The following is a 26,849-nucleotide window of genomic DNA, read 5'->3' on the forward strand; positions in this document are numbered from 1 at the left end:
AGAGAGAGAAAGAGGATGAGAGAGGAGAGAGAGAGAGAGAGAGAGAGAGAGAGAGAGAGACAGAGAAAGAGAGAGAGAGAGAGAGAGAGAGAGAATGAGAGAGATGGATGTACATGTGCACAGAGAGCCCATGTGGTAGAAAATGTTCCCCCTGAGAACTTAAACATGGTCCTCATGTAGCCCCTGAGGTGATCACACTCGGAATCACTAAAGAGGCTTTTCTGAATTTAAAGAAACTGAGATCCTTAGCTCAGTCTTGTAAACCTTACCTCTTTTTAAATTGTAGGAAAACAAACGCTCCCACAAGAATCATTTGGATTTAAATTTAAAGAGTACTGGAATGAGTTGAGATCTTCTGAACTTTTCTGTATAATTTATCCCTGCTGAAATTTCCTTTCATTACAAGGACTGGAGATGAAAAGGGAGTGACTAGCACTTTTCTCTGTATGTTTTTAACCATTCCGGGAAGTTGAGAAACAGCATGGTCTAGTGGGAAGAGCTCTGGCCTTGGAGGCAGGAGACCTGGGTCCTGATATAGCCTCAGACACTTCCTGGCCCTGGGAACCTGGGCTAGTGGAAGTCTTTTCACTTCTGCTTCTCTCCTCTGTAAAATGGGAGTAGAGAACAGTACTTAAACTACCTGCCTTACAGGGTTGTTGTGAACCAAGTGCTTTGTGAGCTATCTAGTGCTGTACATGAGTTTTTGTCACTATTCTTAAAACACTTGAAGTTGATATAGCCTCAGAAATGAATGTTTTTTCTTAATTAATCCATAGAATCATAGATTTGGGACTGGAAGAGACCGTGAAGATCATCTCATCTGTTCCTTTTTAAAAGTATTTTTTTCATATAAAGGAAAAGAAAACAACATAATAGTGTATTGTAAATTTGTGTTCTGCTTGCAAACTGTCTACCTGGTGGAATGACCTTTTGGAGCAAAAATAATCTTCTAGCCAGGACACAGCTAACATTCCTCTCTAGGTTTGCATTTTTGTTGTTGTTCAGTTGTGTCTTGAGCCTGTATGGGATTTTCTTGGCAAAGACACTGGAGTGGTTTGCCATTTCCTTCTCCAGTGGATTAAGGCAAATGGGGTTAAGTGACTTGCCCAGGGTCACACAGCTAGTAAGTGTCTGAAGTCATATTTGAACTCAAGTCTTCCTGACTCCAAGCTTAGCACTCTATCTACTGCACCACCCAGCTGCCCCCAAGGTTTGCATTTACAAGAATGCAAACTAGTGGGCACTGACTGGATTTGAAGTCAGAGAACCTGAATTCTGATTCCAGTTCTTGCTGTTTGTTACCTATGAAACCTTGAGGACATGATTTGTCTCTTTGGGACTCCATTTCCTCATCTGTAAATTGAAAGGGACTGGCTAGATGGCCTTTGTGGTCCCTACCAGGATCTAAAATTCTGTGAATTTGACTTTAGGGAATTTAATCTATAGTTGACAGTTTTTAAATGACACCTTGGAGAAGTTGAAAGCCCTGAGTTAACCTAAGTTTAACCTTTGGAGACCTAGAGATTTGGTCTGCCTTTGTCAGTCACAGTGATTTTAGCTTGAGATGACACTCAAGTGGTTCTGTGTTTTGAGTTTCTTCTTCTTTCAGACTTGAATTATTGGAGTGGAGTGGGATTGGGAGAGAAGGGAAATTGTGGCTTTAAGTAAAAAAGCTTTTTAGAGCTGGAAGAGATCTTAGAGATCTCCCACTCAGCTCCCTTCTTTTACAGGTAAGGAAGCTGTTGACAGACCCTGCTGGCTCAGAATGGTTGGGAGAAACCAGTGGATTCTACCTCCCACCTAATCTTGTCTCTGTAGGGCTACCTTGAATTTGTTATGGGGATGATGACTGTGTGAAACTTAAAAAGCCATTTGAGCATAGTAGTTTTTTTTTTCCTTTTGACAGCTAGGCTTACATTTTTAAATCAAATTCTATTTTCTTTAGTCTCTAAAATCCAAATGAGCGTGAAACCAGTTGGGATTCTATGTGTAGGATTTTTTTTTCCCTCCTCCCTTCCATGGAATTCAAACCAAAGCATTATTCTAAAGACTTCGTTTTAACCAGAATTGAAATTGAACTGAAAAAAATTTCTCATGCTATTTCCTACTGTGAACTGACATAAACTGTTACTGCCTTGATTGGTACTGGAATAGCAGCTGTCCCCCCAGATGTTTTAGGACAGAAAGCTGAATAGGTAAGAAGCATAGCTATTTGGGACCAGGCAAGTGCTGCCGATAGCTCAAGATTCAACTAGCCAGTCATTAATGAATGAAGGACAGAGGCTCCCATTATTCATTTTAACATGACTCAGAAATGAAAGTTGAAACAAGGCTTCATTTATTCAATGACTACTAATATTTGATCATGTTATCACCATACATTTTAGCCTAACTGCCATGGCATTAGATTACCTTGTATCCCTAATTCTTTAGTCATTTTTTCAGAGCTAAGAGTGAGGAAGGAACTTGGGAGTCCACACATTTGAAAAGCTGGGTAGGATTAATTTTAAAATTATTTTAAGATTAAATGGCTGAACAAAGATATTTTAATAAAGGGAATTCAACAATAGATCTCTCAAAAATTGCATTAATCTCTTCTTCTCAAAGGGTATTTTTCTGCCAATTTATACATTATTCCTGAATCAGGAAGTAAGAAGCCTTTATTCAGGCCTTTAACTGAACTCTTTAATTTTTCTTCCTTTTCTTTTGTTTAAATCAGTCTTTACCTTGGATAACTACCAGAATAGTTATCTTAAATCATATAATTTTAGATTTGGAAGGGGCCCTCCAACACCTTCAACTTCCAGATGAGAGATATGAACTCTAAAAGGTAACCTAGCTCGTTTTTGGCAAATATGATGTCAGTTTTGGTTTTACTCAGAATCGTAAAATCGGTAAAGATTAGATCTCTAGAGCATTCGGGAGTGACTGATTATTTATAAACTGAGACCCTTTAGCAAAACTTTGGAGTGAAAGGGTGGAATGGGGCCTTGGGATGGATGTGTGCTAATAAGTGGGGCTTGTTCTTCATTGACACTCTGCCTGAACTGTTTCTGGACCCTTCTGAAATGGATGCTTTCATAGAGCTCACAGCAGGCTTCTTGTTTCTTAGGTGGAGGGGCTGAAGATAGAGGAGCCAGGGTTCCCATTTGGAGATGAGAATTATCCCTTAAGGATAGTCTTCGTGGAGGAAATGGTTCATTTTGAGGAAATTTGAGCACTACTTATTTCAGTGAGCCATCTCCCCTGTATTGCCGGCCTGTCTCAGGGCTGCTTTACTTAATTCTTTTTGTGCCAGTGTAAAACGTAAGCTCTTAGAGGCCAGGGACTATTTGGTTTTTGTCTTTTGATCTCTGGTACGTGGCACAATATAGGTGCTTAATAAATGTTCCTTGAGTTGAAACAGAATCATCTTTAAGGGCTTTAAAAATAGTAGACTGTCTGGGGAAGAACGTCTTTTCATGTAAGATCTTAGCTAAAAGCAGAAGTCACTAGATGAATTCTCAGGGGCCCTTTCCACTCTTTGGGTTTCCTAAATACAAATTAGCCACCCATTACTGACCAGATTTTGCTTAATAAATTCTGAATTATGCCACAAATGAAAGGCAGTTTCTTCAGCTCTATCAGGCATCCTCAGCAAATTATATAGGAATTAATAGATAAATCACTGCTCCTGGTTTGCTAACTTTGTATTTCCAGAATATATACTCTGTAGATATACTTATAAACTGGTCAAACATAAACTTTCTACTTACAAGATTCTATGGGCCAAACAATTTAAATTGCTGGTGGAAAACATGAATGTGTGAAATAATAGAGCCCAAATGTTGAGTTTGGGAAGCATTAGTATCCTAAATTTATATATGTCTATCCTTTGCAATGAATCTTATCCTCTGCTGCATTATCTTTCAAGTTTTCAATGAAATAGCAGATCTTTGGACCTGACAGATTGATGGCAGCTTGGCTTATGAACGGATCGCAGCTCATTAATTGATCTAGTCCTACATTAATTTCTGGGAGGTGGATTTTTTTTTAAGTTGAGTAGGATGGGAGGGAAGCACTAATATCATAGGAACTGAACAGTTTCCAGTGGATGAATTCAGTATTCTGGCAGGGACTCTGACTCTGGCTGCCCACCTAATCACGTGTGCTCAGAATTGAGCTTTCTAGCTATGATAAGGAAATTATAGCCAAGCCTTGCGGATATTCCATATGTATTTTTTTCTGTGGTTTCTTTAGTGTACTTCATATCAACAATATGACATTTGTCACAGCACTGGAACCAGTACGCAGTGATGTATCTTATCGATCATTAATAAAACACAGAGCCTCTGGGAAGGTCTTTGTAACAGAATTAAAGGCTTCAGCTACAGGGGTCCCTATTCTTCACTTCCATTTACCTCCTTTCAGCAAGCTGAGGTCTGACTGGATGGAGAGACGGGGCTTGTTCTGTGCCTGGAAGGCAAACCTACCAACATTCACATTGAAGCAGGTGAATCATAGTCTTCAATATGAAGGTACAGCAAGGACTTCTCATAAAACAGAGTATGTAACGTAGTTCAGGCTAGTAGGAATAGAAGGGAAATAGACTATTTTGAGAGCAACCTCTCCTTTTCTCTTTAATATTAACAGTACTAGGCATGTAGATTTTCTCAAAGTGGAGAGTCTAACATGCCCAGATTTCTTCTGGAATCTTGGAGCCCCATGTAATGTTAGGAAGATATTCAATACAAGGGGGCAGTGAGTTACTCACTTTTTTTCTTTTTTAATAGACTATAAGGGCCTCGATCTTACAATCCTATTTGACATACACATGCTACAGAATCCCATGCTTTGGTTAAATCTGCTCCATAGAACACTGAGCTCAGAGCTTAGCCGCTCATCAGAAGTGTGCTGATTATACTGGTAGATAACGAGCAAATCCACGTTTGAGCTTTATTACCTGCCTGTCTTAAAGCATTTAACATTCCCACATTAATTTTGTAGTTGATATGAAATCAATTTGACATAACACTGAGTTAAATGAAATGTTTCATATAGAAAATGTCAGTCTCCTGATAAATGATCCTGAGAGTGAGATGGTTGAAAAAGATTGTTCTCGCCTTGTATAAGCCGCTGAATTCTATCCTACCTTGTCATAACTAGTTCCTGAAAATGGAACTCTGTCTTTGGAACGAATTTGGACCAGGTCTTCAAAATGCCATCCCTGTCAAATAAAAAAACACACTAACACCAAAGTCTTGATACTAGGAAAAATTTAGGCCAAACAGATCAAATTAAGACAACCACAGGGAAATGGGGCTCAGCTGTAGGAAAAGCCATTACAAATACTTCACAAAAAAACATCTTCATCAAATATACACAATGCAGCCTTATGATACCGAACGGAAGGCGGTAGCTGCTGCTTCCACAAAGATGCTATTACAGTTTTAACAAAAATAGAGCTTAGGTGCATTTCTCTGCATGGAAATTTCATGAATGCTTCATTTGTTAGTACAAAACATAGAAAAACATTGGCACAGTATGTAGTTCTCAGCAAAACGACACTCATTGTCTTTTTTTTTCCTTGACTACCAAAACAAGCCCTTTTTCTTTTACTGACCACAGTGCCCTTTGCCATACAAAATCTGAGCCAGCCCCAGGCCCTTTTGCATTTGCAAATTTTATAGTTTGAAAAAGCAGCTCCCTCACCAGTCACATTCAGTTACTGCTTAGATCTCGCAGAAATGCAGCATGGAGTGAGCAGCCTTTGAAAGAAAAAAACCAAATACACATTTGCTGGGTTGCTAGTATTTATATACACGTAGAAGAGTTGATTGGGAAAGGGAAAGAGGAGTCCAAAATCTGAATTTATGTTAAGCACAGAAAGTTGTGAGAAACGAAATGTATAAAAATATGCATTTGTGCTTTAGAAGCTTCTTAGCATACAATTCATATTTTAAAAGTGTAATGACACCCTGCAATATGCTTGGTTTCTAACATATTTACATATCGTGTAACATTTGTTTTTTTTTACATCATAAAAGCAAAAGAGCGCTGTCCAATAGGCAAGTAGGTGGGCAAAAAGAAAAGTTACATATAGCATACGGCATAGCACACTGCACGGACTTGGACCCAGAAAATGTAGATCAATTTAATAAAATCTTTAAACAGCAACTGTATACAAACTTTGTTTTTTTAAAAAGAAGTTCTTGAACAGATATTTAGATTTAATGGCTTTTGTATAATACGTGCAGTGTTGTGTTTCATTGCCGCCTCCATAAGGTGCAAATATATGAAGTTTATAAATCCCGCAAAGCAAGACATCCTCTCCCTCCCCCGATCATGGATGGCTTTTATTAGAATCCCTTTTATAGGAAAGAGAACCATATGAGTTCCTGGTACCATTGGATAGAGCTATCATTAGGCCAGTACTCTTTTGGGTTAGCCCGTGTTTATTCTGGCCAGGGGAACCACAGTTTGGCAAGTAGACTATCAAACCAACAGGGTTCTCCCTAGGCAATCAGACCCAGCCCTTTGGTTTATTTCATGCTGGGTCTTCTTAGAAGCGGCCATCCGCTAGGGAAGCTTTTCATGAGGAATCTTTATTGACATTAATACTCAAAAGAATAATCAAGTATATGATGGCATTTGCTCTTTTTTTGAGGACAAGAATGGGAGGGTTCACTAACCCAAATATATGTTCGTCATCCAGGTGAACAGAACACATAAAATAGCCATTGGTTTCCTTGTTATAAGGTCTGACAAGGGCACAGGCACACGGGGTAACCAACAACAGTGGAAATGACCTTGCAAAGTATCTGCCCTCCCTCAAATGTTCAATAGAACATTTATTCATCTGTGTTGGATACATAACTTTCCAGGAATGAAATACTGGGAAATTTGGGCAATTTAAGAGGGAGTGTCAACTATTAGCTCCTTAATCTACAGCTGTTAGCCTCACTTTAAAGGGAAATACACACATCCCTCTCTTCTCCATCACTAAATGATTCACAGTGTAGCTTGTAGATTAAGACGTCTCATTTTGTGGCCTTTTCTTTTTAGCTGTCAGATGGAAGCCTCAGGCTCTTGCATTTTAACTCATCCAGCATTTTCCAGTGTTTGTAGTTATCAGCCAAATGTTGCATCAGAGCTGGAAGATGTGCAAATGCTGTAGGGATACACAAAAATCAAAAGAAGCTTGTTGTATTAAGTTGAGCTAAAAAAAAAAAGCATTCACATGGCCAAGAGTCAAGCCCTAGAGTCAATTCACTAGACTTTGTTTTGCTCATCCTTGGGAACTGAGTCACATATGTTTAAAATGATCTGGTTACAAGATAAGAATAAAATATCCCTTGCCCCTAAGTGATGTCTGGTAGTAAGAAGATGATAGTCCATCATATATGTTTTGTCCAAGGGTGCCAATAGAAGCTAGAGAAAGGACAGCAGTGTTGCTGCTGCTGCTGCCCAGCTCAGAAGAACTGTCTAATTCTTGGAGGGAAAATACCATTTCAGACAACTTAGGATGAGTTTTTCATGTATCTAATATCTTAAATGTTAAAGACAAATCACCCAATACAAACCCCCAAAGTTTGTATTTTTAGGAAAAATTGTATATTTTAGGAAAAATGAGGAAAGTCACATCCATATACACTCACACCTACAATTAAAATGTGTTGTTTGGCACTGTACCAACCAGATCTAGAAGCTAGCATTTTTAATGACTCTAATACTAAGCTCTAGAAACAAGGGCAACTGCTGGAACAACTTAACACAACAGAAATAATTTCTGATAATTAGGTAATTTTAGATTCTGGGAACCTAAAAGCATCTTTTGTACTTGTGTACCTTTGCAGGTGTGACATTTTAATCTTCATGGTTCTCTTGGTTAATTAAGGCTCAAAATCTTTTGAGTCATTTTTTGACTTATCCATCAATCCCACATCTAATCTATTACCAAATTCTGTTGATTCTCCTTCTTGGATGTTTCCATTCCTTCCTTTTCATTTCTACTGTTGCCAGCTGACTTCAGAAGCTCAATGTCTGGGCTATTGCCTCTAATCTGCTAGCTCTACTTCTCCATCTCTATCACCTCTCTTTGACGGATCTCATCTGTCAAAATCCTATCCATCCTTCATGGTCAAACTCAAATGCCACCACCTCCTTGAAGCCTTCTCAGACTATGTCTCTTCATCAACTGATCTGTCCCTCTGATCTCTCAAAGCATTTTATTTGTGCTTTTCACTGTACTTTGTGGTACATTATCTTTTATATTACACATTCCAAATTATATTCCATAGTGTAGACCTTAAGTTATCTTTGCTACTAGGCAAAAAGCTACTTGAAGGCAAGGACCATGTCTGATTTTTCTTTATGTCTCCCACAACACATACATGCTCAGTAAATTTCTGCTGGATGAATGAATGAGCTAGGTTCCTTGTGTTCTTGTACTGTTATTATAGTAGGACAATAACAATTCCTTTCTGGCTAATCGAAATCTCAGTCTAACCAGGTGTTTCTTGGAGAAAAAGAAAGCATAAACTTCCTCACCATCCCAAGCATCAAACATATCTGTTATGAAATAGTCAATGAAGGAAATCTGGGACTTTGGGATGCTGCAGGTATTTCGATCAAATACCGGCATCACCACTGGTAGCCCTTGTCTCTTCTCTTCATCCGTCTACAAAAATAAAGAAACAAATCAATATTATTAGCTTTGTGGTTCTGCTTCTTCTCCGGATTCCATTTCAGAAGCTTATGCTGCCCTTCCAACCCAGTAAGATCACCGCCCCTCCCTGCTGCAGAAGGTCCACGTGTAGACTTGGCTTCTAGCATACCTTCTGCTATGAGTGCCCCCACAGGCTGCTCAGCGACACCCTTCCATTTCCTTTCCCTGCTTCTATCAATTCTCCCCAGACTCACCTCTTTGGTGTTCTGTGCAATCCTATGGATTCACCTATGGACTCCATTCTATGTAACCACACCCTTCTCTATTCCAGTTTGCCCAAGCATACCTTCTTTCCTCTTTTACTGAGCTCCTAAAAACTCACTTTTTCTGTGTGACTTTCCTTTACCACATGGAAGGAGAATGACAATTTCCTTCACCCAGTTTCCTTCTTGGGTCTCAGATAACCCACAAAATGAACCCTGAAGACTGAAATACATAACAAATGCAGCAGAACTCTTCTTCTGTTGCTATAGGACAGGCCCAATATCTTGTGCCCCCTCCCTTCCCCCCCAACTAATTAATTGTAAGGTTAGCATTTTGCACAGTGGGTGTACATAGTACATAGTGGATGCTTAATAATGCTACGTGACTGCCTGTGCCCTGTTGAGTTGGATAGGAAACCATTTTCTAAAAAGTTTAGCATCTTCTAGAATAAACCAAGTTTAGCTGATATTTTAAAGGACTTCTTTTTTCTCCTAGGGCAGAGATTCAACATAGTTTCAACACCTAGCATTCTTTGTTTATGGTTATATTTGGGAGAACATGATGACTAGTAGTGAATCTGAATCTGTATAGTGACATTAAACCATAATACAACAGGCTCCTACTGCATTTATTCTCTGTAGATTGGATTTTGTATTATGCTATTGGGATAATTACAAACTGATTTTGACTCATTAAGAGGTTAGTCCAAGTTGCTGAAATATTGACTGTTTTAAAAGAATTGCAGTTTTATTCTTTACAAGTATATACTGTAACTCAAATTGGACCAAGTATAGTTCTTCAATCTACCTGTTTTAGAAAGGTCCTTCCAGGGACTGACATATAATATGTGCTTAACGAGTGTTAAGATGTAAGATATGGGGGCAGCTATGTGGCGCAGTGAGTAGAGCATGCGCTCTGGAGGCAGGAGGACCTGAGTTCAAATCCAGCCTCAGACACTTGAGACACTAGCTCTGTGACCTTGGGCAAGTCACTTAACCCCAACAACCCCAATTGCTCTGCCTTCCCCCCTCCAAATAAAAAGATGTAAGATATGCATAATTCGTACTTGGTATATAGATGAATTATTGCTAGGCAGTGCTTCTGGTACTTAAGGAAACTTTAAAAGTGTGTTCTTTTAGGTATTCTAAGCATTCCCCATCCTTGTGCTTTTACTCATGTCATCATTTATACAAATTACATGGAGAAGAGTTGCTTAGCAAAGGTCAACTTTTATCTCGTTCCTATCTGATTTACAGAAAATTCCAAGGTAGCTGCCTCCAAATGAATGAATGAATGAGTCTTTTCAGTATTTCCTGAGACAGAGATCGACAGAACAGTAGTGCTGGGAGAGATCTTAGACCATCTAGTCCAAGAACTGGAGAAACCCTAGCTTCATGGGGCTACCATAATAGGTAACGCCTCATTCAAGGGCATGGCTGTCAGTGTCAACATCATCCCTTAGAGATTATATGGACATGTTACATGACAAGGACTATGGCTTAAGATACCCAACACAATATCCTGTGTAAATAAATCTACCAGGTGATCCTAGTAGCCTCATACAGTAGAAAGAGCAGAAGCTCTGGGTTTGAATCCTTACTCTGCCATTCTCTGCCTGTGTGTCACTGGTGAAGTCCTTCACTTCTCTGTGACCCAGTTTTCTCATATGTAAAATGAAGGGGTTGAATGGGATGACCTTTGAGGTGCCTTTACCATGTCAATCCCTGACTTGATAAATTTAAGTGGCTCCCTATTGCTTCCAGGATCAAAAATAAAATCCTCTGTTTGATATTTTGTGAAAATAATTCATTTGGACCCCTATTCCATTCCATTCCAATAAATATTAATCAGTTTTATATTTTATATAAATCATATAAGGATAATTAGAGAAGATGGGTTTTTATAGTAGACCTTTTATAGTAGGCCTCAAACTTTAATCCACGTTCACTACTTGTTTACCAGTTATGAAGTTCACTTGGGCAACCACAAGAATGCTGACAAAGATATCTCCATCCTGTTTTGCTCAAATTCCATGTCCAAACCTAGCGTGGGTGGGAGACTTTGTGTAATATGGAAAATACCCTAATTTGTTTTTGTACCTCTGGGCCACCCTATCTTGTCCAACATGAGCAAGTGACCATCGGATCACCAATTAATGGAGATGATGCTTGCCTTGCCCATTTTATGACCACCCACGCTGATGCACCATTTTTGGCTCTTCTGGAGAGTTGAAATCAAGGTCTATTGACCATTGAGATTCTGTATTTTATCATGCCTCTTTTGCATGTTTGGATATCAAACTTTATAAAAGTAAGGCCTGGGGGAAAGGAGACAACTCAGATTGTGAGGAAGAGATGAGGTCCACTTCATTAGGGGCTATGGACCCTTTAATAAAGTGTTCATAGCATGGAGCTCCACCTCAGTGATTTTTCTTGCAGATTAGATAATTTTGGACCCAACAATTCAAAGCCCGTTATAACCTGCCCCCCTCCCCCCACCTTTCCTCTCTTCTTACACCTTACATCTGTCTCATATACTCTCTGATCCAGCATCACAGATCTCTTTGCTGTTCCTCAAACAAGAGAGTCCATCTCTGGACTGTGGGCATTTTCACTGGCTCTTCCCGAGGCCTCAGTTGCCTCGTCTGTAAAATGAGGCTAATAATAGCACCTACCTCCCAGGGTTGTTGTGAGGACCAAATGAGATAGGATTTGTAAAGTGCTTTGCAAACCTTCAAGTCCACTGTATAAATTCTAGTTGTTGCTGCTGCTGAAACTGCACTAAGACTTTTCAGAAATCATATATGTTTACATATGTAATACATACAAATGTATCTATATACATTATTTACAGATAAGTAATGAAACATCTCTATATATGTAATAACACACATATATTTATAGACAAGGATCTGAAGCCTAAACAAAGAGGTTAAGTGACTTGTGTAACGCCACACACATAGTTAGGAGCGGAGCAGGGATTTGAACTCAGGTCTTGTGATGCCAGGGCCAGTTTTCTTTCCACTTTACAACCCCATCTTTCCTTTATTCCCTGAAGTCCTTCCCTTTGCCTAATCCAAATTCTTCTCATGTAATTCAAGGCAGTTTCCTCTTCTCTTCTCTGTGCAGGAGAGCTGTGGGCCTCTACCTTAGTACAGAGTCAGAGGTATGAAGTTCTATCTGTCTTTTTTCTGGTCTAATGCATGCTATTAAACATCAAAGACCAAGTACAGTCAAAGAAAATAAAGAAAGGTCTTTCATATTTTCTTTTCTCTTTTTGTTAGGCTTTGCTGCTTTCACATTATAGTCTTTACTTGGAATATTACAAGTGATCACATTTTCAATTACACCCACTCCACCACCAAGCCAAGAATAATCTATTCCCTAAAGAGCAAATTATCAGAGACTTTTTTTGTTGTGGTTGTTCGACCATTTTTCAGTCGTGTCCAACACTTTGTGACACCATTTGGGGTTTTCCTGGCAAAGCTACTGGAGTATTTTGCTATTTCCTTCTCCAGCTCATTTTATAGATGAGGAAACTGAGGCAAATCAGGTTATGTTACCTGCCCAGGGTCACACAGCCAGTAAGTGTCTGAGGCCAGATTTGAACTCATGAAGATGAGTCACCCTGATTCCAATCCCAGTGCTCTATCCACTGTGCCACCTAGCTGCCCTTAATATATATCAAATATACACATATACAGATATAAATATAAAAGTCATTCACTCCATGCCTGTGCTCCTCTAGAGATTTCAGCTGATTACTAGCTACATCAATTCCCCGAAGTGCAAATTATACCCAAGTTCATCTGAAAGCCAATTCACACCCAAATGAGATGAATTTCTTTCTAGAGAGTGGTTTGCTTACTGACTCATCATGCCTTATGCTTTCAACCCCGACAATTCTCAGAGGCTTGTTTCAATGTGCTCCCAAACCACGTAGTACGTTTCCAAAAATCCCAGAGAAGAGGAGGGTGGTTTCCACCTTGAGAAGCAGCAGCCTACCTGTGCAAAATACTCTTCTGAGATCCTTCCAGCCCATTCAATGCACATCTCCAGGGGGCGGCATGGGTTGGCCACATCTGCACACTTGATCATCATGCGTTTGATGAGGATTTGGTTTTCAGGGAAGTTCTTCCCAACAGGGTTACAGTCACAGTCACCGCCTTCACCCTGTAACAGAGAAAATCAGGGCAAGACTGGCTCAAGACATCACTGAAGTACCTTCCAGTAAGGATGACCCAATTAAGCATGATTAAATACTCCTTGATCATACAGGGGACCAGATGGAAAATTGAGCTTTTCTACCAGGTCTATTAGAAAAAGAACTAAAGTCTAATATTTTTCCCAAGACCTGGGAAGAATTTTTTTTTTACTTTTGTCTTCCTGCTTTTCTAACTAATGGCACTGAATAGGTCCTTCTCTTCTGTCTCTCCCACCCATTTGTTTATTCATCCAGTCCCAATCCTCTCCATTCTTTTCTCTTCTTCCTAAGCCACGAATTCTCCCATTCATTTGCCTATAGTGGTTTCTGTGCATACATGGCACAAAGTCTAGAACCCAGTAGGAGCCTACTAATTATCTGTTCAGTTATAATAAGAGCTAGCATTTATGGAGCACTTTAAAGTTTGCAAAGTCCTTTACATATTAATATATATTATCTGATCCTCACAACAACCTTGTGATATAGGTGTTGCTACTGTCCCCATTTTACAGATTTTTACAGATTTTACAGATGAGAAAAGATGCGAGAGGTCAAATAATTTGTCCAAAGTCACATAAGTAGGAAATGTCTGAGGCAGAATTTGAACTTGGGTCCTCTTGCTTCCAAGTTCTAGTACTCCATCTATTATTCCTCTAAGCTGCCTACCTAAATCATCCTGTATGGGTCATCTGCTCTATCACTGGTTTGTGATTGGGCCATGAGATTCTGGGGCAAGCCAGGGCCAGGAGAGACACAAGTGTCTATGGAAATGGTTCTTCTCAGATAAGAAAATATACCACCCTCCATTCTTTGCTAAGGTGTTCTCTAGGTATGGAATATAATATAGCAATGCTGTCAGACTTCTTTGATCTATTGCTTGGTTTTGTTGAACTGTTTTTTCCCCTCTCTTTTATTCTGTAGTACAAAAAATACCTGCGTGACACTGGGCAAGCTACTTAACCCTCTTTGCCTCAGTTTCCTCATCTGTCAAATAAGCTGGAGAAGGAAATGGCAAACTGCTCCAGTACCTCTGCCAAGAAAACCCCAAATGAGATCACAGAGAGTTGGACACAACTGAAAAGTGACTTAACGACATGAAGAATAGGTAGCTCTTAGGGTGGGGGAGCGATATATTTGGAAATAACAGTGATGCAAAAATTAAAAAAAATGTTAATAGAAGGGAAAAAATAATCCTCAGTGATGGGTGCCACATCTGTATGTTTACATATCATTACAAAATTAGGCAAGGAATCTGTTACAGAGAAGCTAGGACATTTGCTAGATAGACCTTTCTGCACTCAACCAGAGTTCTGGCAAAGGGAGTCACTAATGATCTCTCCAGGGCTCTGTCAGCCTCAGCACGGGAAAGATTTTGTGTACAGTTGTAGGCTGTGGCCAATTATCAGGTCTTCTAAGGGAAACCTTATTTTGTTCCTTCTTCACTGCTGGGATGATGTGAGGCCACGGTAGTTGATAAATCTCCAGCCTGTGCTGCAAACACCCCCAGGAAGAGAAAGGGAGAGAGTGGAATTTATGAATGGCGGGGGGGGGGGGGGGGGGGGGGGGGGGGGGGGGTGCGGTGCAGGTGACAGGGTCAGAATTGTGCTTTAGGAAGATTAATCATTTAGCAGCTGAGAGGAGAGCAGATTGGAGTGGGCAGAGACCCAAAACAGGAGCTGAGGGCTCTTTCCCTTTTGTTGTAGAGTCCTAGAGATCGATACATTATCATGGGGAAAACTTCCTCCGTCATCCAAATCAAAGTTCCTTTATGATTGACAATCTTAGAGAATTGCCTGTGGCTCGTACAGGTTGACTCGCCCATCACTGCACGGCTAGCAAGTTCTTCCTGACCTCAAGTCCAGCTCTCTGACTGCTGGCTATGCTGTGTGGGACAGTACACAGAATGTTAGATTTGTATTCAGAGAACCTGGGTTCAAATCCCAGCTCTTCAACTTACTACTTGTGTGACATTAGGCAAGTTACTTAAACGCTCTAAGCCTCCATTTTTCCATTTATAAAAAGACAGTTAGATGAGGTAGACCTCCATGATCCTATCACTTTTGCATGGTTAAATTCTGATATTTCCTGGGGAAACACTGAATGGGCACAAACGTGAACCAATTTTAGCTGTTTTCAGAAAAGAGCCTGAGCGGGGATACACCAAGAGATTTTTGGGGAAGAACACTGAATATTAAACCCTGATATACTGTAGCATTGGACTCAGAGCCTTAGGTTCTGCAACTCAGGTTATAAGGCTTAATTCATCTGTACTTGCAAATAGCTTAGCACTAAATGACTGCCTGGGTGATGATGCTTTACCGAGCATAATTACAGGCCAAATAGGTGTATGCCTTCAATTTAAAGGGAGATGAAGTCGCTGATACATATAAATTCAGGGAGGTTGCTGTGTTTGTCCTTCGTTCTTGAAGAGGACCATGACATCAGGGAAATGATGACATGACTTGCAGTTGACTTGGATTTGAGTGAGGGAGGGCTGTGCAAGGTCACCAGCCTCACTTTCTCTTCCAGAGCCAACTGGGTCCAGTGGCTAGATACTCCACAGGATGACTGGAGATGGCTCAGAATGCAATGGGAGACCCTGGTCCTTTCAGGCTAAGGTCTTTTCAGGATCTCACTTTGAGTGCGGTAACTCCCATTCACTTTTTAAGAAGTTAATTAAGGGATGGCCCCTTTAATCAAAACTCAAAAAACAAAATCAAACTTGGAGTTCCTGCACAAAAGAGAAACAGTTACTATTTAATATTTACATTCACTCTGTGCTAGGAGGGCAGAGAACTATTGTTCAATCTATGAACTCCAGAGTGAATTGGGTTTAAGGCTTGGTTTTTGAGAAAGAAATCTAGTCAATAAACCCGAAGTTAAGGAGGCAGCCTTCAGCCATCGAAATGTACCTTCCTTTGGGCAGAGCAGGGAGAGGACAGGGAGAGGGACAGAGAGAGGGAGAGAGAGAGAGAGAGAGAGAGGGAGTGAGGGAGGGAGGGAGAGGGAGAGGGAGAGGGAGAGGGAGAGAGGGGTGGGGAGAGAGACTGTAATCACCACAGGCTAGTGCAGCCAGGAGATGACCCCAGGACCCATTTTTCCACCCTGCAGATCTGAACTTTCTGGAAGAGTTTTGGGAGCATTCCTCTGCTGTCTGCTGGTCCCGGCTGCATACCCTGTCACATCATGGCCTGAGGATGTAGTCCATTCATTTCTCTGGTTATTGCTCAGAGTTCAAAATGAGCAGAAAGCCTTTTTTACAGCTCCGGGGCAGAAGTCATGCCTTCATGGCTTCTGTGTAGGAGTTTTTAGAGGTTCTGTTTCCTAACAATGCAAAGATTAATGGGAAACATTCCATCCCATGCTTAGCACTTCATTTTATTGTACCAAGAAATCCTCTGGGGCCCAAATAAGGGGAAGGGAAGAAGCCAGGTTGGCAAGGGCTGGCTGACCTATTCAGGATAACAACACAGAAAACAAATGGATACTCTTCTGCAGGGTTTTCACTGGAATCTTCATTTACAGTTATTGCATCTACTGTAAATGGGTAAAATAAAAATCTGGGGAACAATAGAAATAATTGGATGCTTTTAAAAATGCAAACTAAAGCACAATCTGAAGAATGCCTTCTGGTGCCCTGGCAAATAGGAGCAAATATGTTTGTTTAATCAAGCAATTACAGAATGCTTTGGTTTTTAAGCATCCACATTATTAATGCTTTGCTTTTAAACACACATGCTCCAGATTCAATTAAGATCTTTGGGCACTGGCTTGTCTGGCTCAGTGTGATGTGAATCAGCTTGAGTGTAGTTCTTTAAAGCACTCCTTAATCTTAACGTCTCCCAACAGAGTCACAAAGGCCAGTCATTTTTTTTTTTAATGGAAACAGTGGCTCTCAGGGCCAAGCTAAATTAGGAAGCTATGCGTCACTCTTTGCTTCTCTCAGCCTCCTCATTGCTTTCTACCTACAGGTCAATTGACCTTTTACAGTCAATCAATTTACCTCCAGGCCTTTCTTCCCAGGATCTTGGAAGAATTCAAGGACATGATATCAGGCATCCTCCCCACCCCTTCAGAAAAGGACTGGTCATCCCTGCTTAGCCCCACTTTTCAGATGAGGCCCAAAGCATCAACCACCATTACCAACAGAGGGAGAGAAAATACGTCTAGATCAGTCAACATTTGGGTGCCCCTCTCTTACATGGGAATTGGTTTCCTCAGCAGCCATGGGTTTGTTGATGCTGTTCACAAACTTGTTCACATGCTCAAAGTGCTTTGTCATCTCTGTTGCCAAAACCATGTCAATGATTGCCTGGCGCAGTGTTCGATAATGGGTCCTGAAGAAACCAGAAATAGAGACATGTTTACAATTTCCAGAATTTGGCCAGTTTGTATTCCCTCCCCACCCCCAACTTTCCACTATGCAGATCCCTGGGAAAATGTGGTCCTTTCCTTTAGGCTAAGAGTTGAAGGTGAGTCTTATCACTGGAATCCAAATGACAAAGGAGCATTGGTTTGTTACTCTGGCCATTAAAGGAGAACTGGAAAACCCGATGTTATTATATTTTTTCTCAATGTAAATTCCCCTGTCCTGCCATTTCCCTTCCCCACAAAAAACCACAGCAAGGTTAGGGGAGAGGGTGACATCTTCCCCTGTCCCCTTCCACTCCTCCTGCAAGAAGGCGTCTGATAGTATGTGTGTAACATTGGCTACAGGGATCACATCACAAGGGATCATGATGATCTCCCATGATGTATTCATGGGGGGAAAAAGGAGTGAGGTCATTTTAGATTAACTTAGGTAAATTTTCAGCTAAAGGGTGCCATGCCCTATCTCACAGGGTATGTGAAAAAGATGCTTTGGAAAGCTTAAAGTATTATAGAAATCTTAATGATCATATAATAATAAATAATAATCACATACTACATTATTTACAATTGTTACACGTATTGATGTTAAACAAATGGAGCTAAGGCAAAGTTGGAACAAATTGATCCCCAAGTTTATGGGAAATTTATGAATTGTGAAGACATTTGCCAATTAGAAGCAAAATCATTAAGTTACACATTGAGCTGTGGTATGATAATAGCCAAAACTTTGTTCTCCTATCATTACTAAACGAAATCACAATGCCAAGATCTCCCAGAGCCAGATTGAAGAGGAGTGTTGGGGAACCTATATTGGAGGAGCCTCTTGGGGCATGGGGGACAGATGAAACTAAGGCTACATGTCAAGGATTTCTCCATTCAAATTCCTAAACATGGCCCATATCTTAGAATCTGGAATTTCCTTCAGATCTCAATTCAAACACCACCTCTTCCATGAGGCCTTCCCTGATCCCCCAGCTACTAGTACCAATTTTACCAAAAACACTTTGTATGTATTCTGTATATGTTTTCCATATGCTTATTTTTTATATATACTTATGTGAACATATTTTCTTCCCTTATAGAATCTGGGCTCCTTAAAGGCAAGGATTTTTGTTTTTGTCTTTGTACACCTAGCACCTTACAGAGTTGCTGACACATTATAGGGGCTTACTATACGCTTGTTGAATGACTGATTAAGTGACTTCAAAAAATGACACTAAGTCAGAACTGGAAAAATTGTACACTGAATTTGTGAAGAAATGATGATTTATGGAGAATCTGCAAAATTACAGACAAAATTGACATGGCACATGTTGAGATGTTGTCCTATACCCCAAATACACAGAGACACTACAAGGGATAGATCTAAAAATCCCTCCCACTCCATCTCTGAGCAGCAATCTTGAGACAAATGACTTTGACTCCAGTTACTAGTTTAGGCTGTGGGTGGCCACAGACTGGACTACTGGAGTGACCAGAGGGATGGCAAATTATTCTTTTGGGAAGACCATTGGGCTAAGTAGTTCAGAGATCTGGATGTTAATCCTAATTCTGCCACTAATTTGTTGTGTAACTGTGTAAGTCTTAAAACTGATCCAGAATTCAACTTTGTCTTCTGAAAAATGGGGGTGATAATATCTGTCTTATTTATTATTCAGGGTTTTTTGTAAGGATCAAAACTATAAAAAATAATTAAAGTAGTTCACACTGGATAGCATTTTACAATTTATAAAGAGCTTATAAACTCATAATATATGAAGAGTAGTCCAGGAGCACCTGGAGTTATTTAGTGTAGCCATGATTACTGTCTTTGAGGATTTAAAGAGTTGTTGTGTGGAGAAGGAGTTAAATTTACTCTTGGAGCCAGGGGTTAGAATGCAAGGAGACAGATTTTGGCTTTGTATAAGGAAGAACTTCCTAACAATTTAAAACTATTAAAAAAAATAGAATATCTTAGGAGGATGGTCAGCTACTGCTTTGATGAGCCCCCAGCAAGGATGTTGTGGGAATTCATGTTCTAGGTTGGACGAGATCAGAGGTGGGGAAGCCAAAAGGCTGCACTCAAGGACGTAGAAGGCCACATGTGGCCTCAAGGCCACAGGTTCCCCACCACTGGACCGGATGGTCCATGTGTCCCTTCCAATGAAAATGTGATGATTCTGTGATGCAGAAAACTTTATAAATACAAAGTGGTAGTACGACTGCTGTCAATGAGAGCAAACTCTCGCCTCTTAGCAGAGAGATGATAGACTAGAGAAGGGGTAGGGAACCTGTGGCCTCGAGGCCACATGTGGCCCTCTAGGTCCTCAAGTGTGGCCCTTTGAATCCAAACTTCACAGAACAAATCCCCTTAATAAAAGAACTTGTTCTGTAAAACTTGGACCCAGTCAAAGGGCTACACCCAAGGACCATGAAAGCCACATGTGGCCTTGAGGCTGCAGGTTCCCCCACCCCTAGATTAGAGGTACAAATGAGACATACATTTTCAGATGTGGCCAATATATGGATTTGTTTTTCTTGTCTGCACTGATTTGTTATAAGGGAGAGCTTTTTTTTTTGAGGTAGAAGAGCTGTAGTAGAAGAAAGGAGGTAGTGATAATGATTCCAAAAGAAAAAAGACTGTGAATGAAACATTTAAAAATACACAGAAGAGAATAGAAGGAAGGTCAGAAAAGGACAAGGGCAAGCAGGGCAGTATAGGAGCTATTGTGTTAAATTTTATATACATGTCTTTTAAAACTGTACATAATATTTTTGGTTTTGTACACAATTCTCTGTCCTTTGTATTTGGAAATGTTAGTATTTGTCAAGTTCATAAAAATAAAGAAGAAAATTTAAAATAAAAATTCTATAAGCAGAATCATAGAAAACAATATAATAATTACCATTACCACCAATGATATTTTCACCTCTTTTTTCTGTTCCTTTCTTTTTTAAATTTAATATTTTTCCCCAATTACATGTAAACATAATTTTTATTATTTGTTTTTTAAATTATGGATTCCAAATTCTCTCCCTCACTCCCCTCCGTCCTCATTGAGAAGGCAAGCAATTTGATATAGGTTACACATGTATGGTCATGACAAACCCATTTCCACATTAGTCATGTTATCTTCACACTCTCTTAAGCTGATCCTTTTCAAAGGAAGAGGAGGGGGTGATTTGGGGTTAAGTGAGTTGTCTATAGCTTACTTAAACTTCAAATGCTCCAAAGCCCAAATGTAACAAACCTGTCAATGTTCTTGAAAATGTTGCATTTGTTGTCCTTGGCTGTGAGCTGGAAAGCCAGGGCAGTGTGGTGGCTCTCCAGGACAGCTGTGTCATTGTAGAGCACGGCCAGCTCACTGCCCGCGTTGCACAGGAAAGAGTTGGTCCGTCCGGGGTGATCCACGTCATGGACTGTGGCCGCTATCAATGCAGCCACTTCATCCAGGTGATCCAGGCTTCCCTGGGGGTAAGAAACAGGGCATGACTCACCAAAGAACAAAGCCCACTCCCCAGAGGCACAGGGCAGTTAGACATGTTGGTGATAATTTTTACCTTTTACCTCTGGTGAACAGAGATATTCATAGGATTATGAATTGGAAGGGACCTTAGAAGGTCATCTAAATATGAGGAAACAGGTCCGGCAGGGTTAAATAACTTGCCTAAGGTCACACAGCTAGTAAATGCCAGAGGTGGGTGGATTTGAACTCGGATGCTCTGATCCTGCTTTGCTCACTGAATCATACTGCTCCCCAATCTACTATGTAAGTTCAGTTCCAGTTAAGTATTGCCTAAATGCAGATAACTGATACTGTGGATCATTCAAAGGAAAAATTTTAATTCCTGGATTGCCCCTCACTATCTTCTAGACATTGGGCCCTTTGTGTTTGCTGAATGAATGCATAAGCAAATCCCACGGGTACCTTGCATGCACCTAGCATCCGTTGCAACTACCGATCCACTGTATATTCAGGAAACATAAAGCATAATTGGGAAAGCAATCTCCTGTGAGACGGCCATCTACGTTGCCCAGTTTCTTCCAAAAGTCAAAGATAAACTCCTTTTTTGTGTCATGGCTTGTTCTGAATGGTCTCTATTCCTGCTCCTCCCCTAGCAAGCAAGATTGAGAGTTCCCTGCACAAAAATTTCCCTCTCTGGCTGAGGAGTAACCACCATACGTGCAGACCGTTTCACAAATATGGCTCCGTTAAGCAACAGCAACAAAACGCCACCACAGAAATCATGACGTTCGCTTTAGCAGTGTGGTCTCATGATCCCGGCTGAAGCCAGGACAATAATACTTTCCACACTGGCTGTTAGGGCTGGTCTGATTTCCTCATTTCAGAGACTAAGTGAAAAGAAGACCTCCATCAGGTTGGGCAGAATCTACAGAGGCTTCAAAGGAATGGCATTTCTAGGAAAGGCACTGCCATCCTTTCAGTGATGCAATTCTGTAGCCTTAGAGTCACCTTCAACTCCTTACTGTTCTTTCCTTCTCTCATATCCAATTAATTGTTAAATCCTGTTGATTCTGCTTCTTCATCTTTTATCCTTCCCCATCTCTGCCGTCCCTTCTCCAATCCATTATCCAAAGAGCTGCCAAAGGGATATTCCTAAGGCACAGGATGAACCAAGTCATGCCCCTGCTCAATAAACCTGGGGTTAAGTGACTTGCCCAGGGTCACACAGCTACTAAGGTTCTGAGGTCGGATTTAAACTCAGGTCCTCCTGACTCCAGGGTTGGTGCTCTATCCACAGTGCCACCTCGCTGCCCCCTTTCTTTCCTTATTATCTCTTTGCAACCTTTTCCCAACCTACTTTCCATTGGCTTTCCTGCTGCTCTTCACATAAAACATTCCATCTTCTGTCTTAGTGGGTTTGCAGGTCCAAGATCCTTCCCATGTCTGAAATCACTCCCTCCTCACTACCACCTCTTAGAATCCAGTTAGTCTCCTTAAAAGTTCCACTCAAATGCTACCTAGTAGATGAGGTACTTCCTGATTCCCCCATTTGCTAGTGTCTCTCCTCCCCCTCACCCCATTCCCCACACATCCTTACCTTTTTTTCCACTTTGTAAATACAATTAAGTCCTAATTAGTGCAAATAATGAATCCTCTGCAATGATCATATGTATTTGAATTCAAAGTTATAATTATGTAAAATATGGTAATTGATGCAATGGAGATTTAGAGTACGAATTTGAATATTGCACTGGTATATGGTTTTGATATATAGTTTTATTAACACATACCGTCTACTCTGCCGGAGTGTAGGCCCCTCTAAGATAGGGACTATTTTATTTTTCTTTTCATACCCCCAACATCTAACACAGCAGCAGGTACGTCATAGGCACTTAATAAACGATTGATAAATGTGTGATTTATTGACATGGACAAGAATCACCCAGTTTGAGAAGAAATGGAAGGACTGTGACCTGTATTAGTGGAAGAGTTGCTTACACTAGTAAGATCAGAGACACACTGAAATATTAAAATAAGTGTTATTTATTTCCAACCCTAGCAATGTAGAAGTGATTAGTAATGGTAGACAGAAATACCAGCCTGAGAGACCAAGGCCTCTACAGGAGAACATCAGATACTTGGAATCCTAGAAGCCTAGAATTTCAAGGTTGGATTGGAATGCAGAGGTCATCTGGTCCAACTCATACCTCAATAGGAATCCCCCCTATAGTTTCTCTGACCATGTACTCATCCGGCTTTCACTTGATGTCATTTATTCCCTTCCTACAGAGGATTTTGGTGGACCAAGGATGGATCTAACTGGCCCATTTCACATCTGGTTCAGCGGAGAGGTGTCAGATGTCCAAGTCACACAGATGGAACACCAGTGGCAGAGCTGAGGACAAAGCTTCATCCAGTCTAAACCTTCTGGGGCTAGGCTGATTCCAGCCTACTAATGAAACCACCATGCCCAAGTGAGGCGCCAGGGGGAGCTCCCGCAATACGTTCATTCTTCTTGGCATTTAGGACCAATCTAGTTAGAACTTCTGACTCAGGTAACTGAAGTGAGAAGCCAGAGTAAAGTGAAAGGGTTCAATGTTTTTCTTTACTAGACATCAACCAGAAACACAATGAAGACAGAACTTTGGTAAAGTGAAAAACTATGCTGGTTGCTCCAGAAATAATAAAGCACAGCTGGTCCTCAGCATAGATTCTGAGACATTCTATCATATGCAGTGGGTGGGAGGTAGGGCAGAGAAGGCAGGATTATTTCACTAGCATCCTTAGTGTGTGGAAAGCCTTTCTTGGAGCCCTAGGGAAGGAGTGGCAGAGTGAGAAAACCCTTAAGCCTCTAAGTGGATTCATTCTCTCAGTGCCCTTTTGATGTGGAAATCATCAAGGAAGGGGCAAAGCTGTTTCTAGGGTAGTCTTACATGCCCTGCTCCTTTTCTTCTTTAAAAGTAGGAAATGGGTTTTGACCACATTGAGAGAAAGCTGGCAAGTCTTAACCTTAAAAGTAGATTTTTCAGATAACCAATCACTTGTTTATATAATTAGCTATTTTTATCCCTTGGGCAGTAAAACAAAAATAAACAAAAAAAAACAAACCCCGCAAACTGAACACAGTTATTTTTATATCTGTTTAAGCTGCTGTGTTCCTTTGTTTGTTTTGCATGGGGGTCGCAGAAGTTAATGAGGGGGAAATGGCTCATAAAATCTGTATGGTTGATAAGTTATGGTAAGGAATGTACAAGCCAAATACCTGGAAAGGCAGGCACTATTTAATTTTTTTTTTAACTTTTATTTCCCTAGCACCTAGCATGGTACCTGGCACATAGAAAGCACTTAATAAATGTTTGTTGATTGTGTCACAATTGAATGACTGATAATGGAAATATAATATGAATTTCATTCCCAAGCCAGGAGGGAGAGAAGACTAAATGGTTCCAAGCTCCCACGCAGGACTCAGGAATGAGCTTCCTGAATGTCCCTCTGTCAAATGCCGAAGGAGGCCAGTGGAATAATTTCTCATGGCTTCAGGAGTTGGGGCAGGTCAGGAGAAGGCCAAAGGGCAGGGCAATATTGAATAAGGGCCTTGGCTAGGATTTAAGAAACCTGTCTTTTCATTTTTCTAGCTGTGTGACCCTGGGCAAGGCACTTAATCATTGCCTGCCTCAGTTATGGGTTAATAATGGCATATATAAAATGAGAGGATTAAAAATATGATCTCTAATCAATCAAAAAGATTTATTAAGCACCTACTGTGTGCCAGGTACTGTGCTAAGGACACAAAAAGAGGCAAAAGACAGTCCCTACCCTCAGTCCCAGACAGTCCCAGCTCTACATCCTAATGTGCTATGGTCACAGCTTGTCAGAGACTTTGAATGCGTTTGAAAGCATAAGTATAGTTTACTTTATGCCACAGATGTGTAGCTATAAACTTATTTGTAAACTAGATTTTTCGAAATTGTATACACCTTTGAATGCATATATAACTTATTGTTTCTTGTTGAATCTTTTCATAAAGTAAATAACTATCTCTTCCCTCTCTTCTTTCCCACTCTCATTTATCTAGTTCATGAATCTGCATTTTCATAGCTTGGCTTTGCTTAGACTAAGGCACATCTAAGTTATTTCTCAAAGGCTAGAAATGACGGGTTCTATACCTATCCTCACTGGATCAGGAGCTAATTATCTGCATTCCATTTTCATATGGAAATATGTAACCTGCTTAATCTCTCTGTCTCTGTCTCTCTCTCTCTCTCTCTCTCTCTCTCTCTCTCTCTCTCTCTCTCTCTCTCTCTTTCACCCCCCCTCTCTCTCTCTCTTTGTCTCTCTACTCTCAAAACTTTAGCTTATGAGCCCCCACCAGTATGTTTATCTTCTCTCTGGTCAGCCAGAGAAAAAAATTAGCTCAAGTCAAAATCATTTATTGAAATGGTATAATAAGAAGCAGCTAGCAACAACTAGCAACAAAATATCTCTCCTATAAACCAGAAGCACACTCTTCTACAAAGACATATCATGATAGTGAGAAGAGTGAATGCACACAGAGTTCACAAATGGAGAAGCATGCACAGAGGGAACATAGTGGCCAAGGAAAACTCTCCAGTGCCTCTAGAGAGGGAAGGAAGGAAATAAGCATTTAAGTACCTACTAAGTGCCTGGCACTATGCTAAGCACTTTACAATATCTCATTTGGTTCTCACAATAATTCCGGAAAGTTGTTGCCATTATTAACCCCATAACTACGGCAAGCAGTGATTAAGTGTCTTGCCCAGGTTCACACAGCTATAAAGTGTTTAAAGCCATATTTGAACTTGGGACTTCCTGACTCCAGAGCCAGTGCTCTGTCCTCTGGGCCACCTCAGTCCCTCTTGGTCTACTGTTATAATGCCTTCATGATTCTCTTGGCAGAAGACTGAGGCTCTTCTGGGCCAACTCCTGGGCAGGGCAGAGAGCTCCAATGCTTGGCTGTGATCTCTAGCTTCAAGCTCAGCTGAAATCCTGGCCAAAGATGCTGCTATATTTTTGAAAAGAACCAGAAACCGTACCTTATGACCAACAGATGCTTGGCTACAATCTCTTCTGTTCGAAATCTTAGCCCAGGGTACTACCATACTCCTTTGATAAGAACTGGAACCCAGACTCTAGGACCAGCAGGGGTCTCAGCCGAATCCTCCCATTTCCTGAGCAAGATTCTAGCTGTAAGCAACAGTCTTGACTCCTCCTGCTCAACTGAGGACTCATCTCTGTGGCTGCACACTCTGCTCCACTGCATGCTGCTGAGTGTGTCTGCTACAATATACCATTGCTGATGTGAGGAGAGAGAAATCCCTGCTCTTCCCACCTTGCTTCACTTTACCAGGGCTCTCTGGCCCTCATGTCTGCAGCTCCACCATGCCCTTCTTTCTGCTGCAAGATGCCATTGCAGAAGAGGTAAGGTGATCAATGCCTTCCCTCTCTCCCTGCCCCACCCCACCCCAGGAGGTACAAAGGAAAAGGTAAAGAGTGAATTCAGGAACTGAATTTTTTCTCCATAGCTAACTCTCTTCTGAAGTATATCAGAAGTTTGATTATGAGTCAGGCTGGTTCTTCTGCTTGTCAAACTCTCAGTCCCTCCCATTCACCCAAGTCAATCCTAAACTACCTTCCTGACCCTTTTATATGCAAACGAGCCAACTCAAAGTCTGATGGGAGAGTCTACCTTTGTTTCTCTTACCTGAGTTTTACATTCTCTTGTTTCATCAAGTGGAGTAAGAGGAATCAAATGATCAAGAGTGCCCTCATCAATTCTATGCCTGATGATATGTGTGTGTGTGTGTGTGTGTGTGTGTACACACATATCTATGTGCGTGTATGTATGTATATATGTATATATACAAACACACATATACAAGGACATCTATAGAAATCTA

At 40.7% G+C, this 26,849-nt stretch overlaps 1 protein-coding gene across 1 annotated transcript in view; it reads right to left on the reverse strand.

Moving 5' to 3' along the window:
• Positions 1-4,730: 4,730 nt before the first annotated feature.
• Positions 4,731-26,849, reverse strand: part of PDE8B (phosphodiesterase 8B) — a 143,979-nt gene continuing 121,860 nt past the window's right edge. Inside the window, 5 exon segments of the mRNA XM_036747076.1 lie at positions 4,731-7,150; positions 8,530-8,659; positions 12,916-13,083; positions 17,316-17,451; positions 20,716-20,933. Of these exon segments, the coding sequence (XP_036602971.1) occupies positions 7,041-7,150; positions 8,530-8,659; positions 12,916-13,083; positions 17,316-17,451; positions 20,716-20,933 (762 nt within the window). The 3' untranslated portion in view covers positions 4,731-7,040.

This window comes from Trichosurus vulpecula, chromosome 1 (genome assembly GCF_011100635.1).
Source record: "Trichosurus vulpecula isolate mTriVul1 chromosome 1, mTriVul1.pri, whole genome shotgun sequence".
In the NCBI taxonomy this organism is placed as follows: domain Eukaryota; kingdom Metazoa; phylum Chordata; class Mammalia; order Diprotodontia; family Phalangeridae; genus Trichosurus; species Trichosurus vulpecula.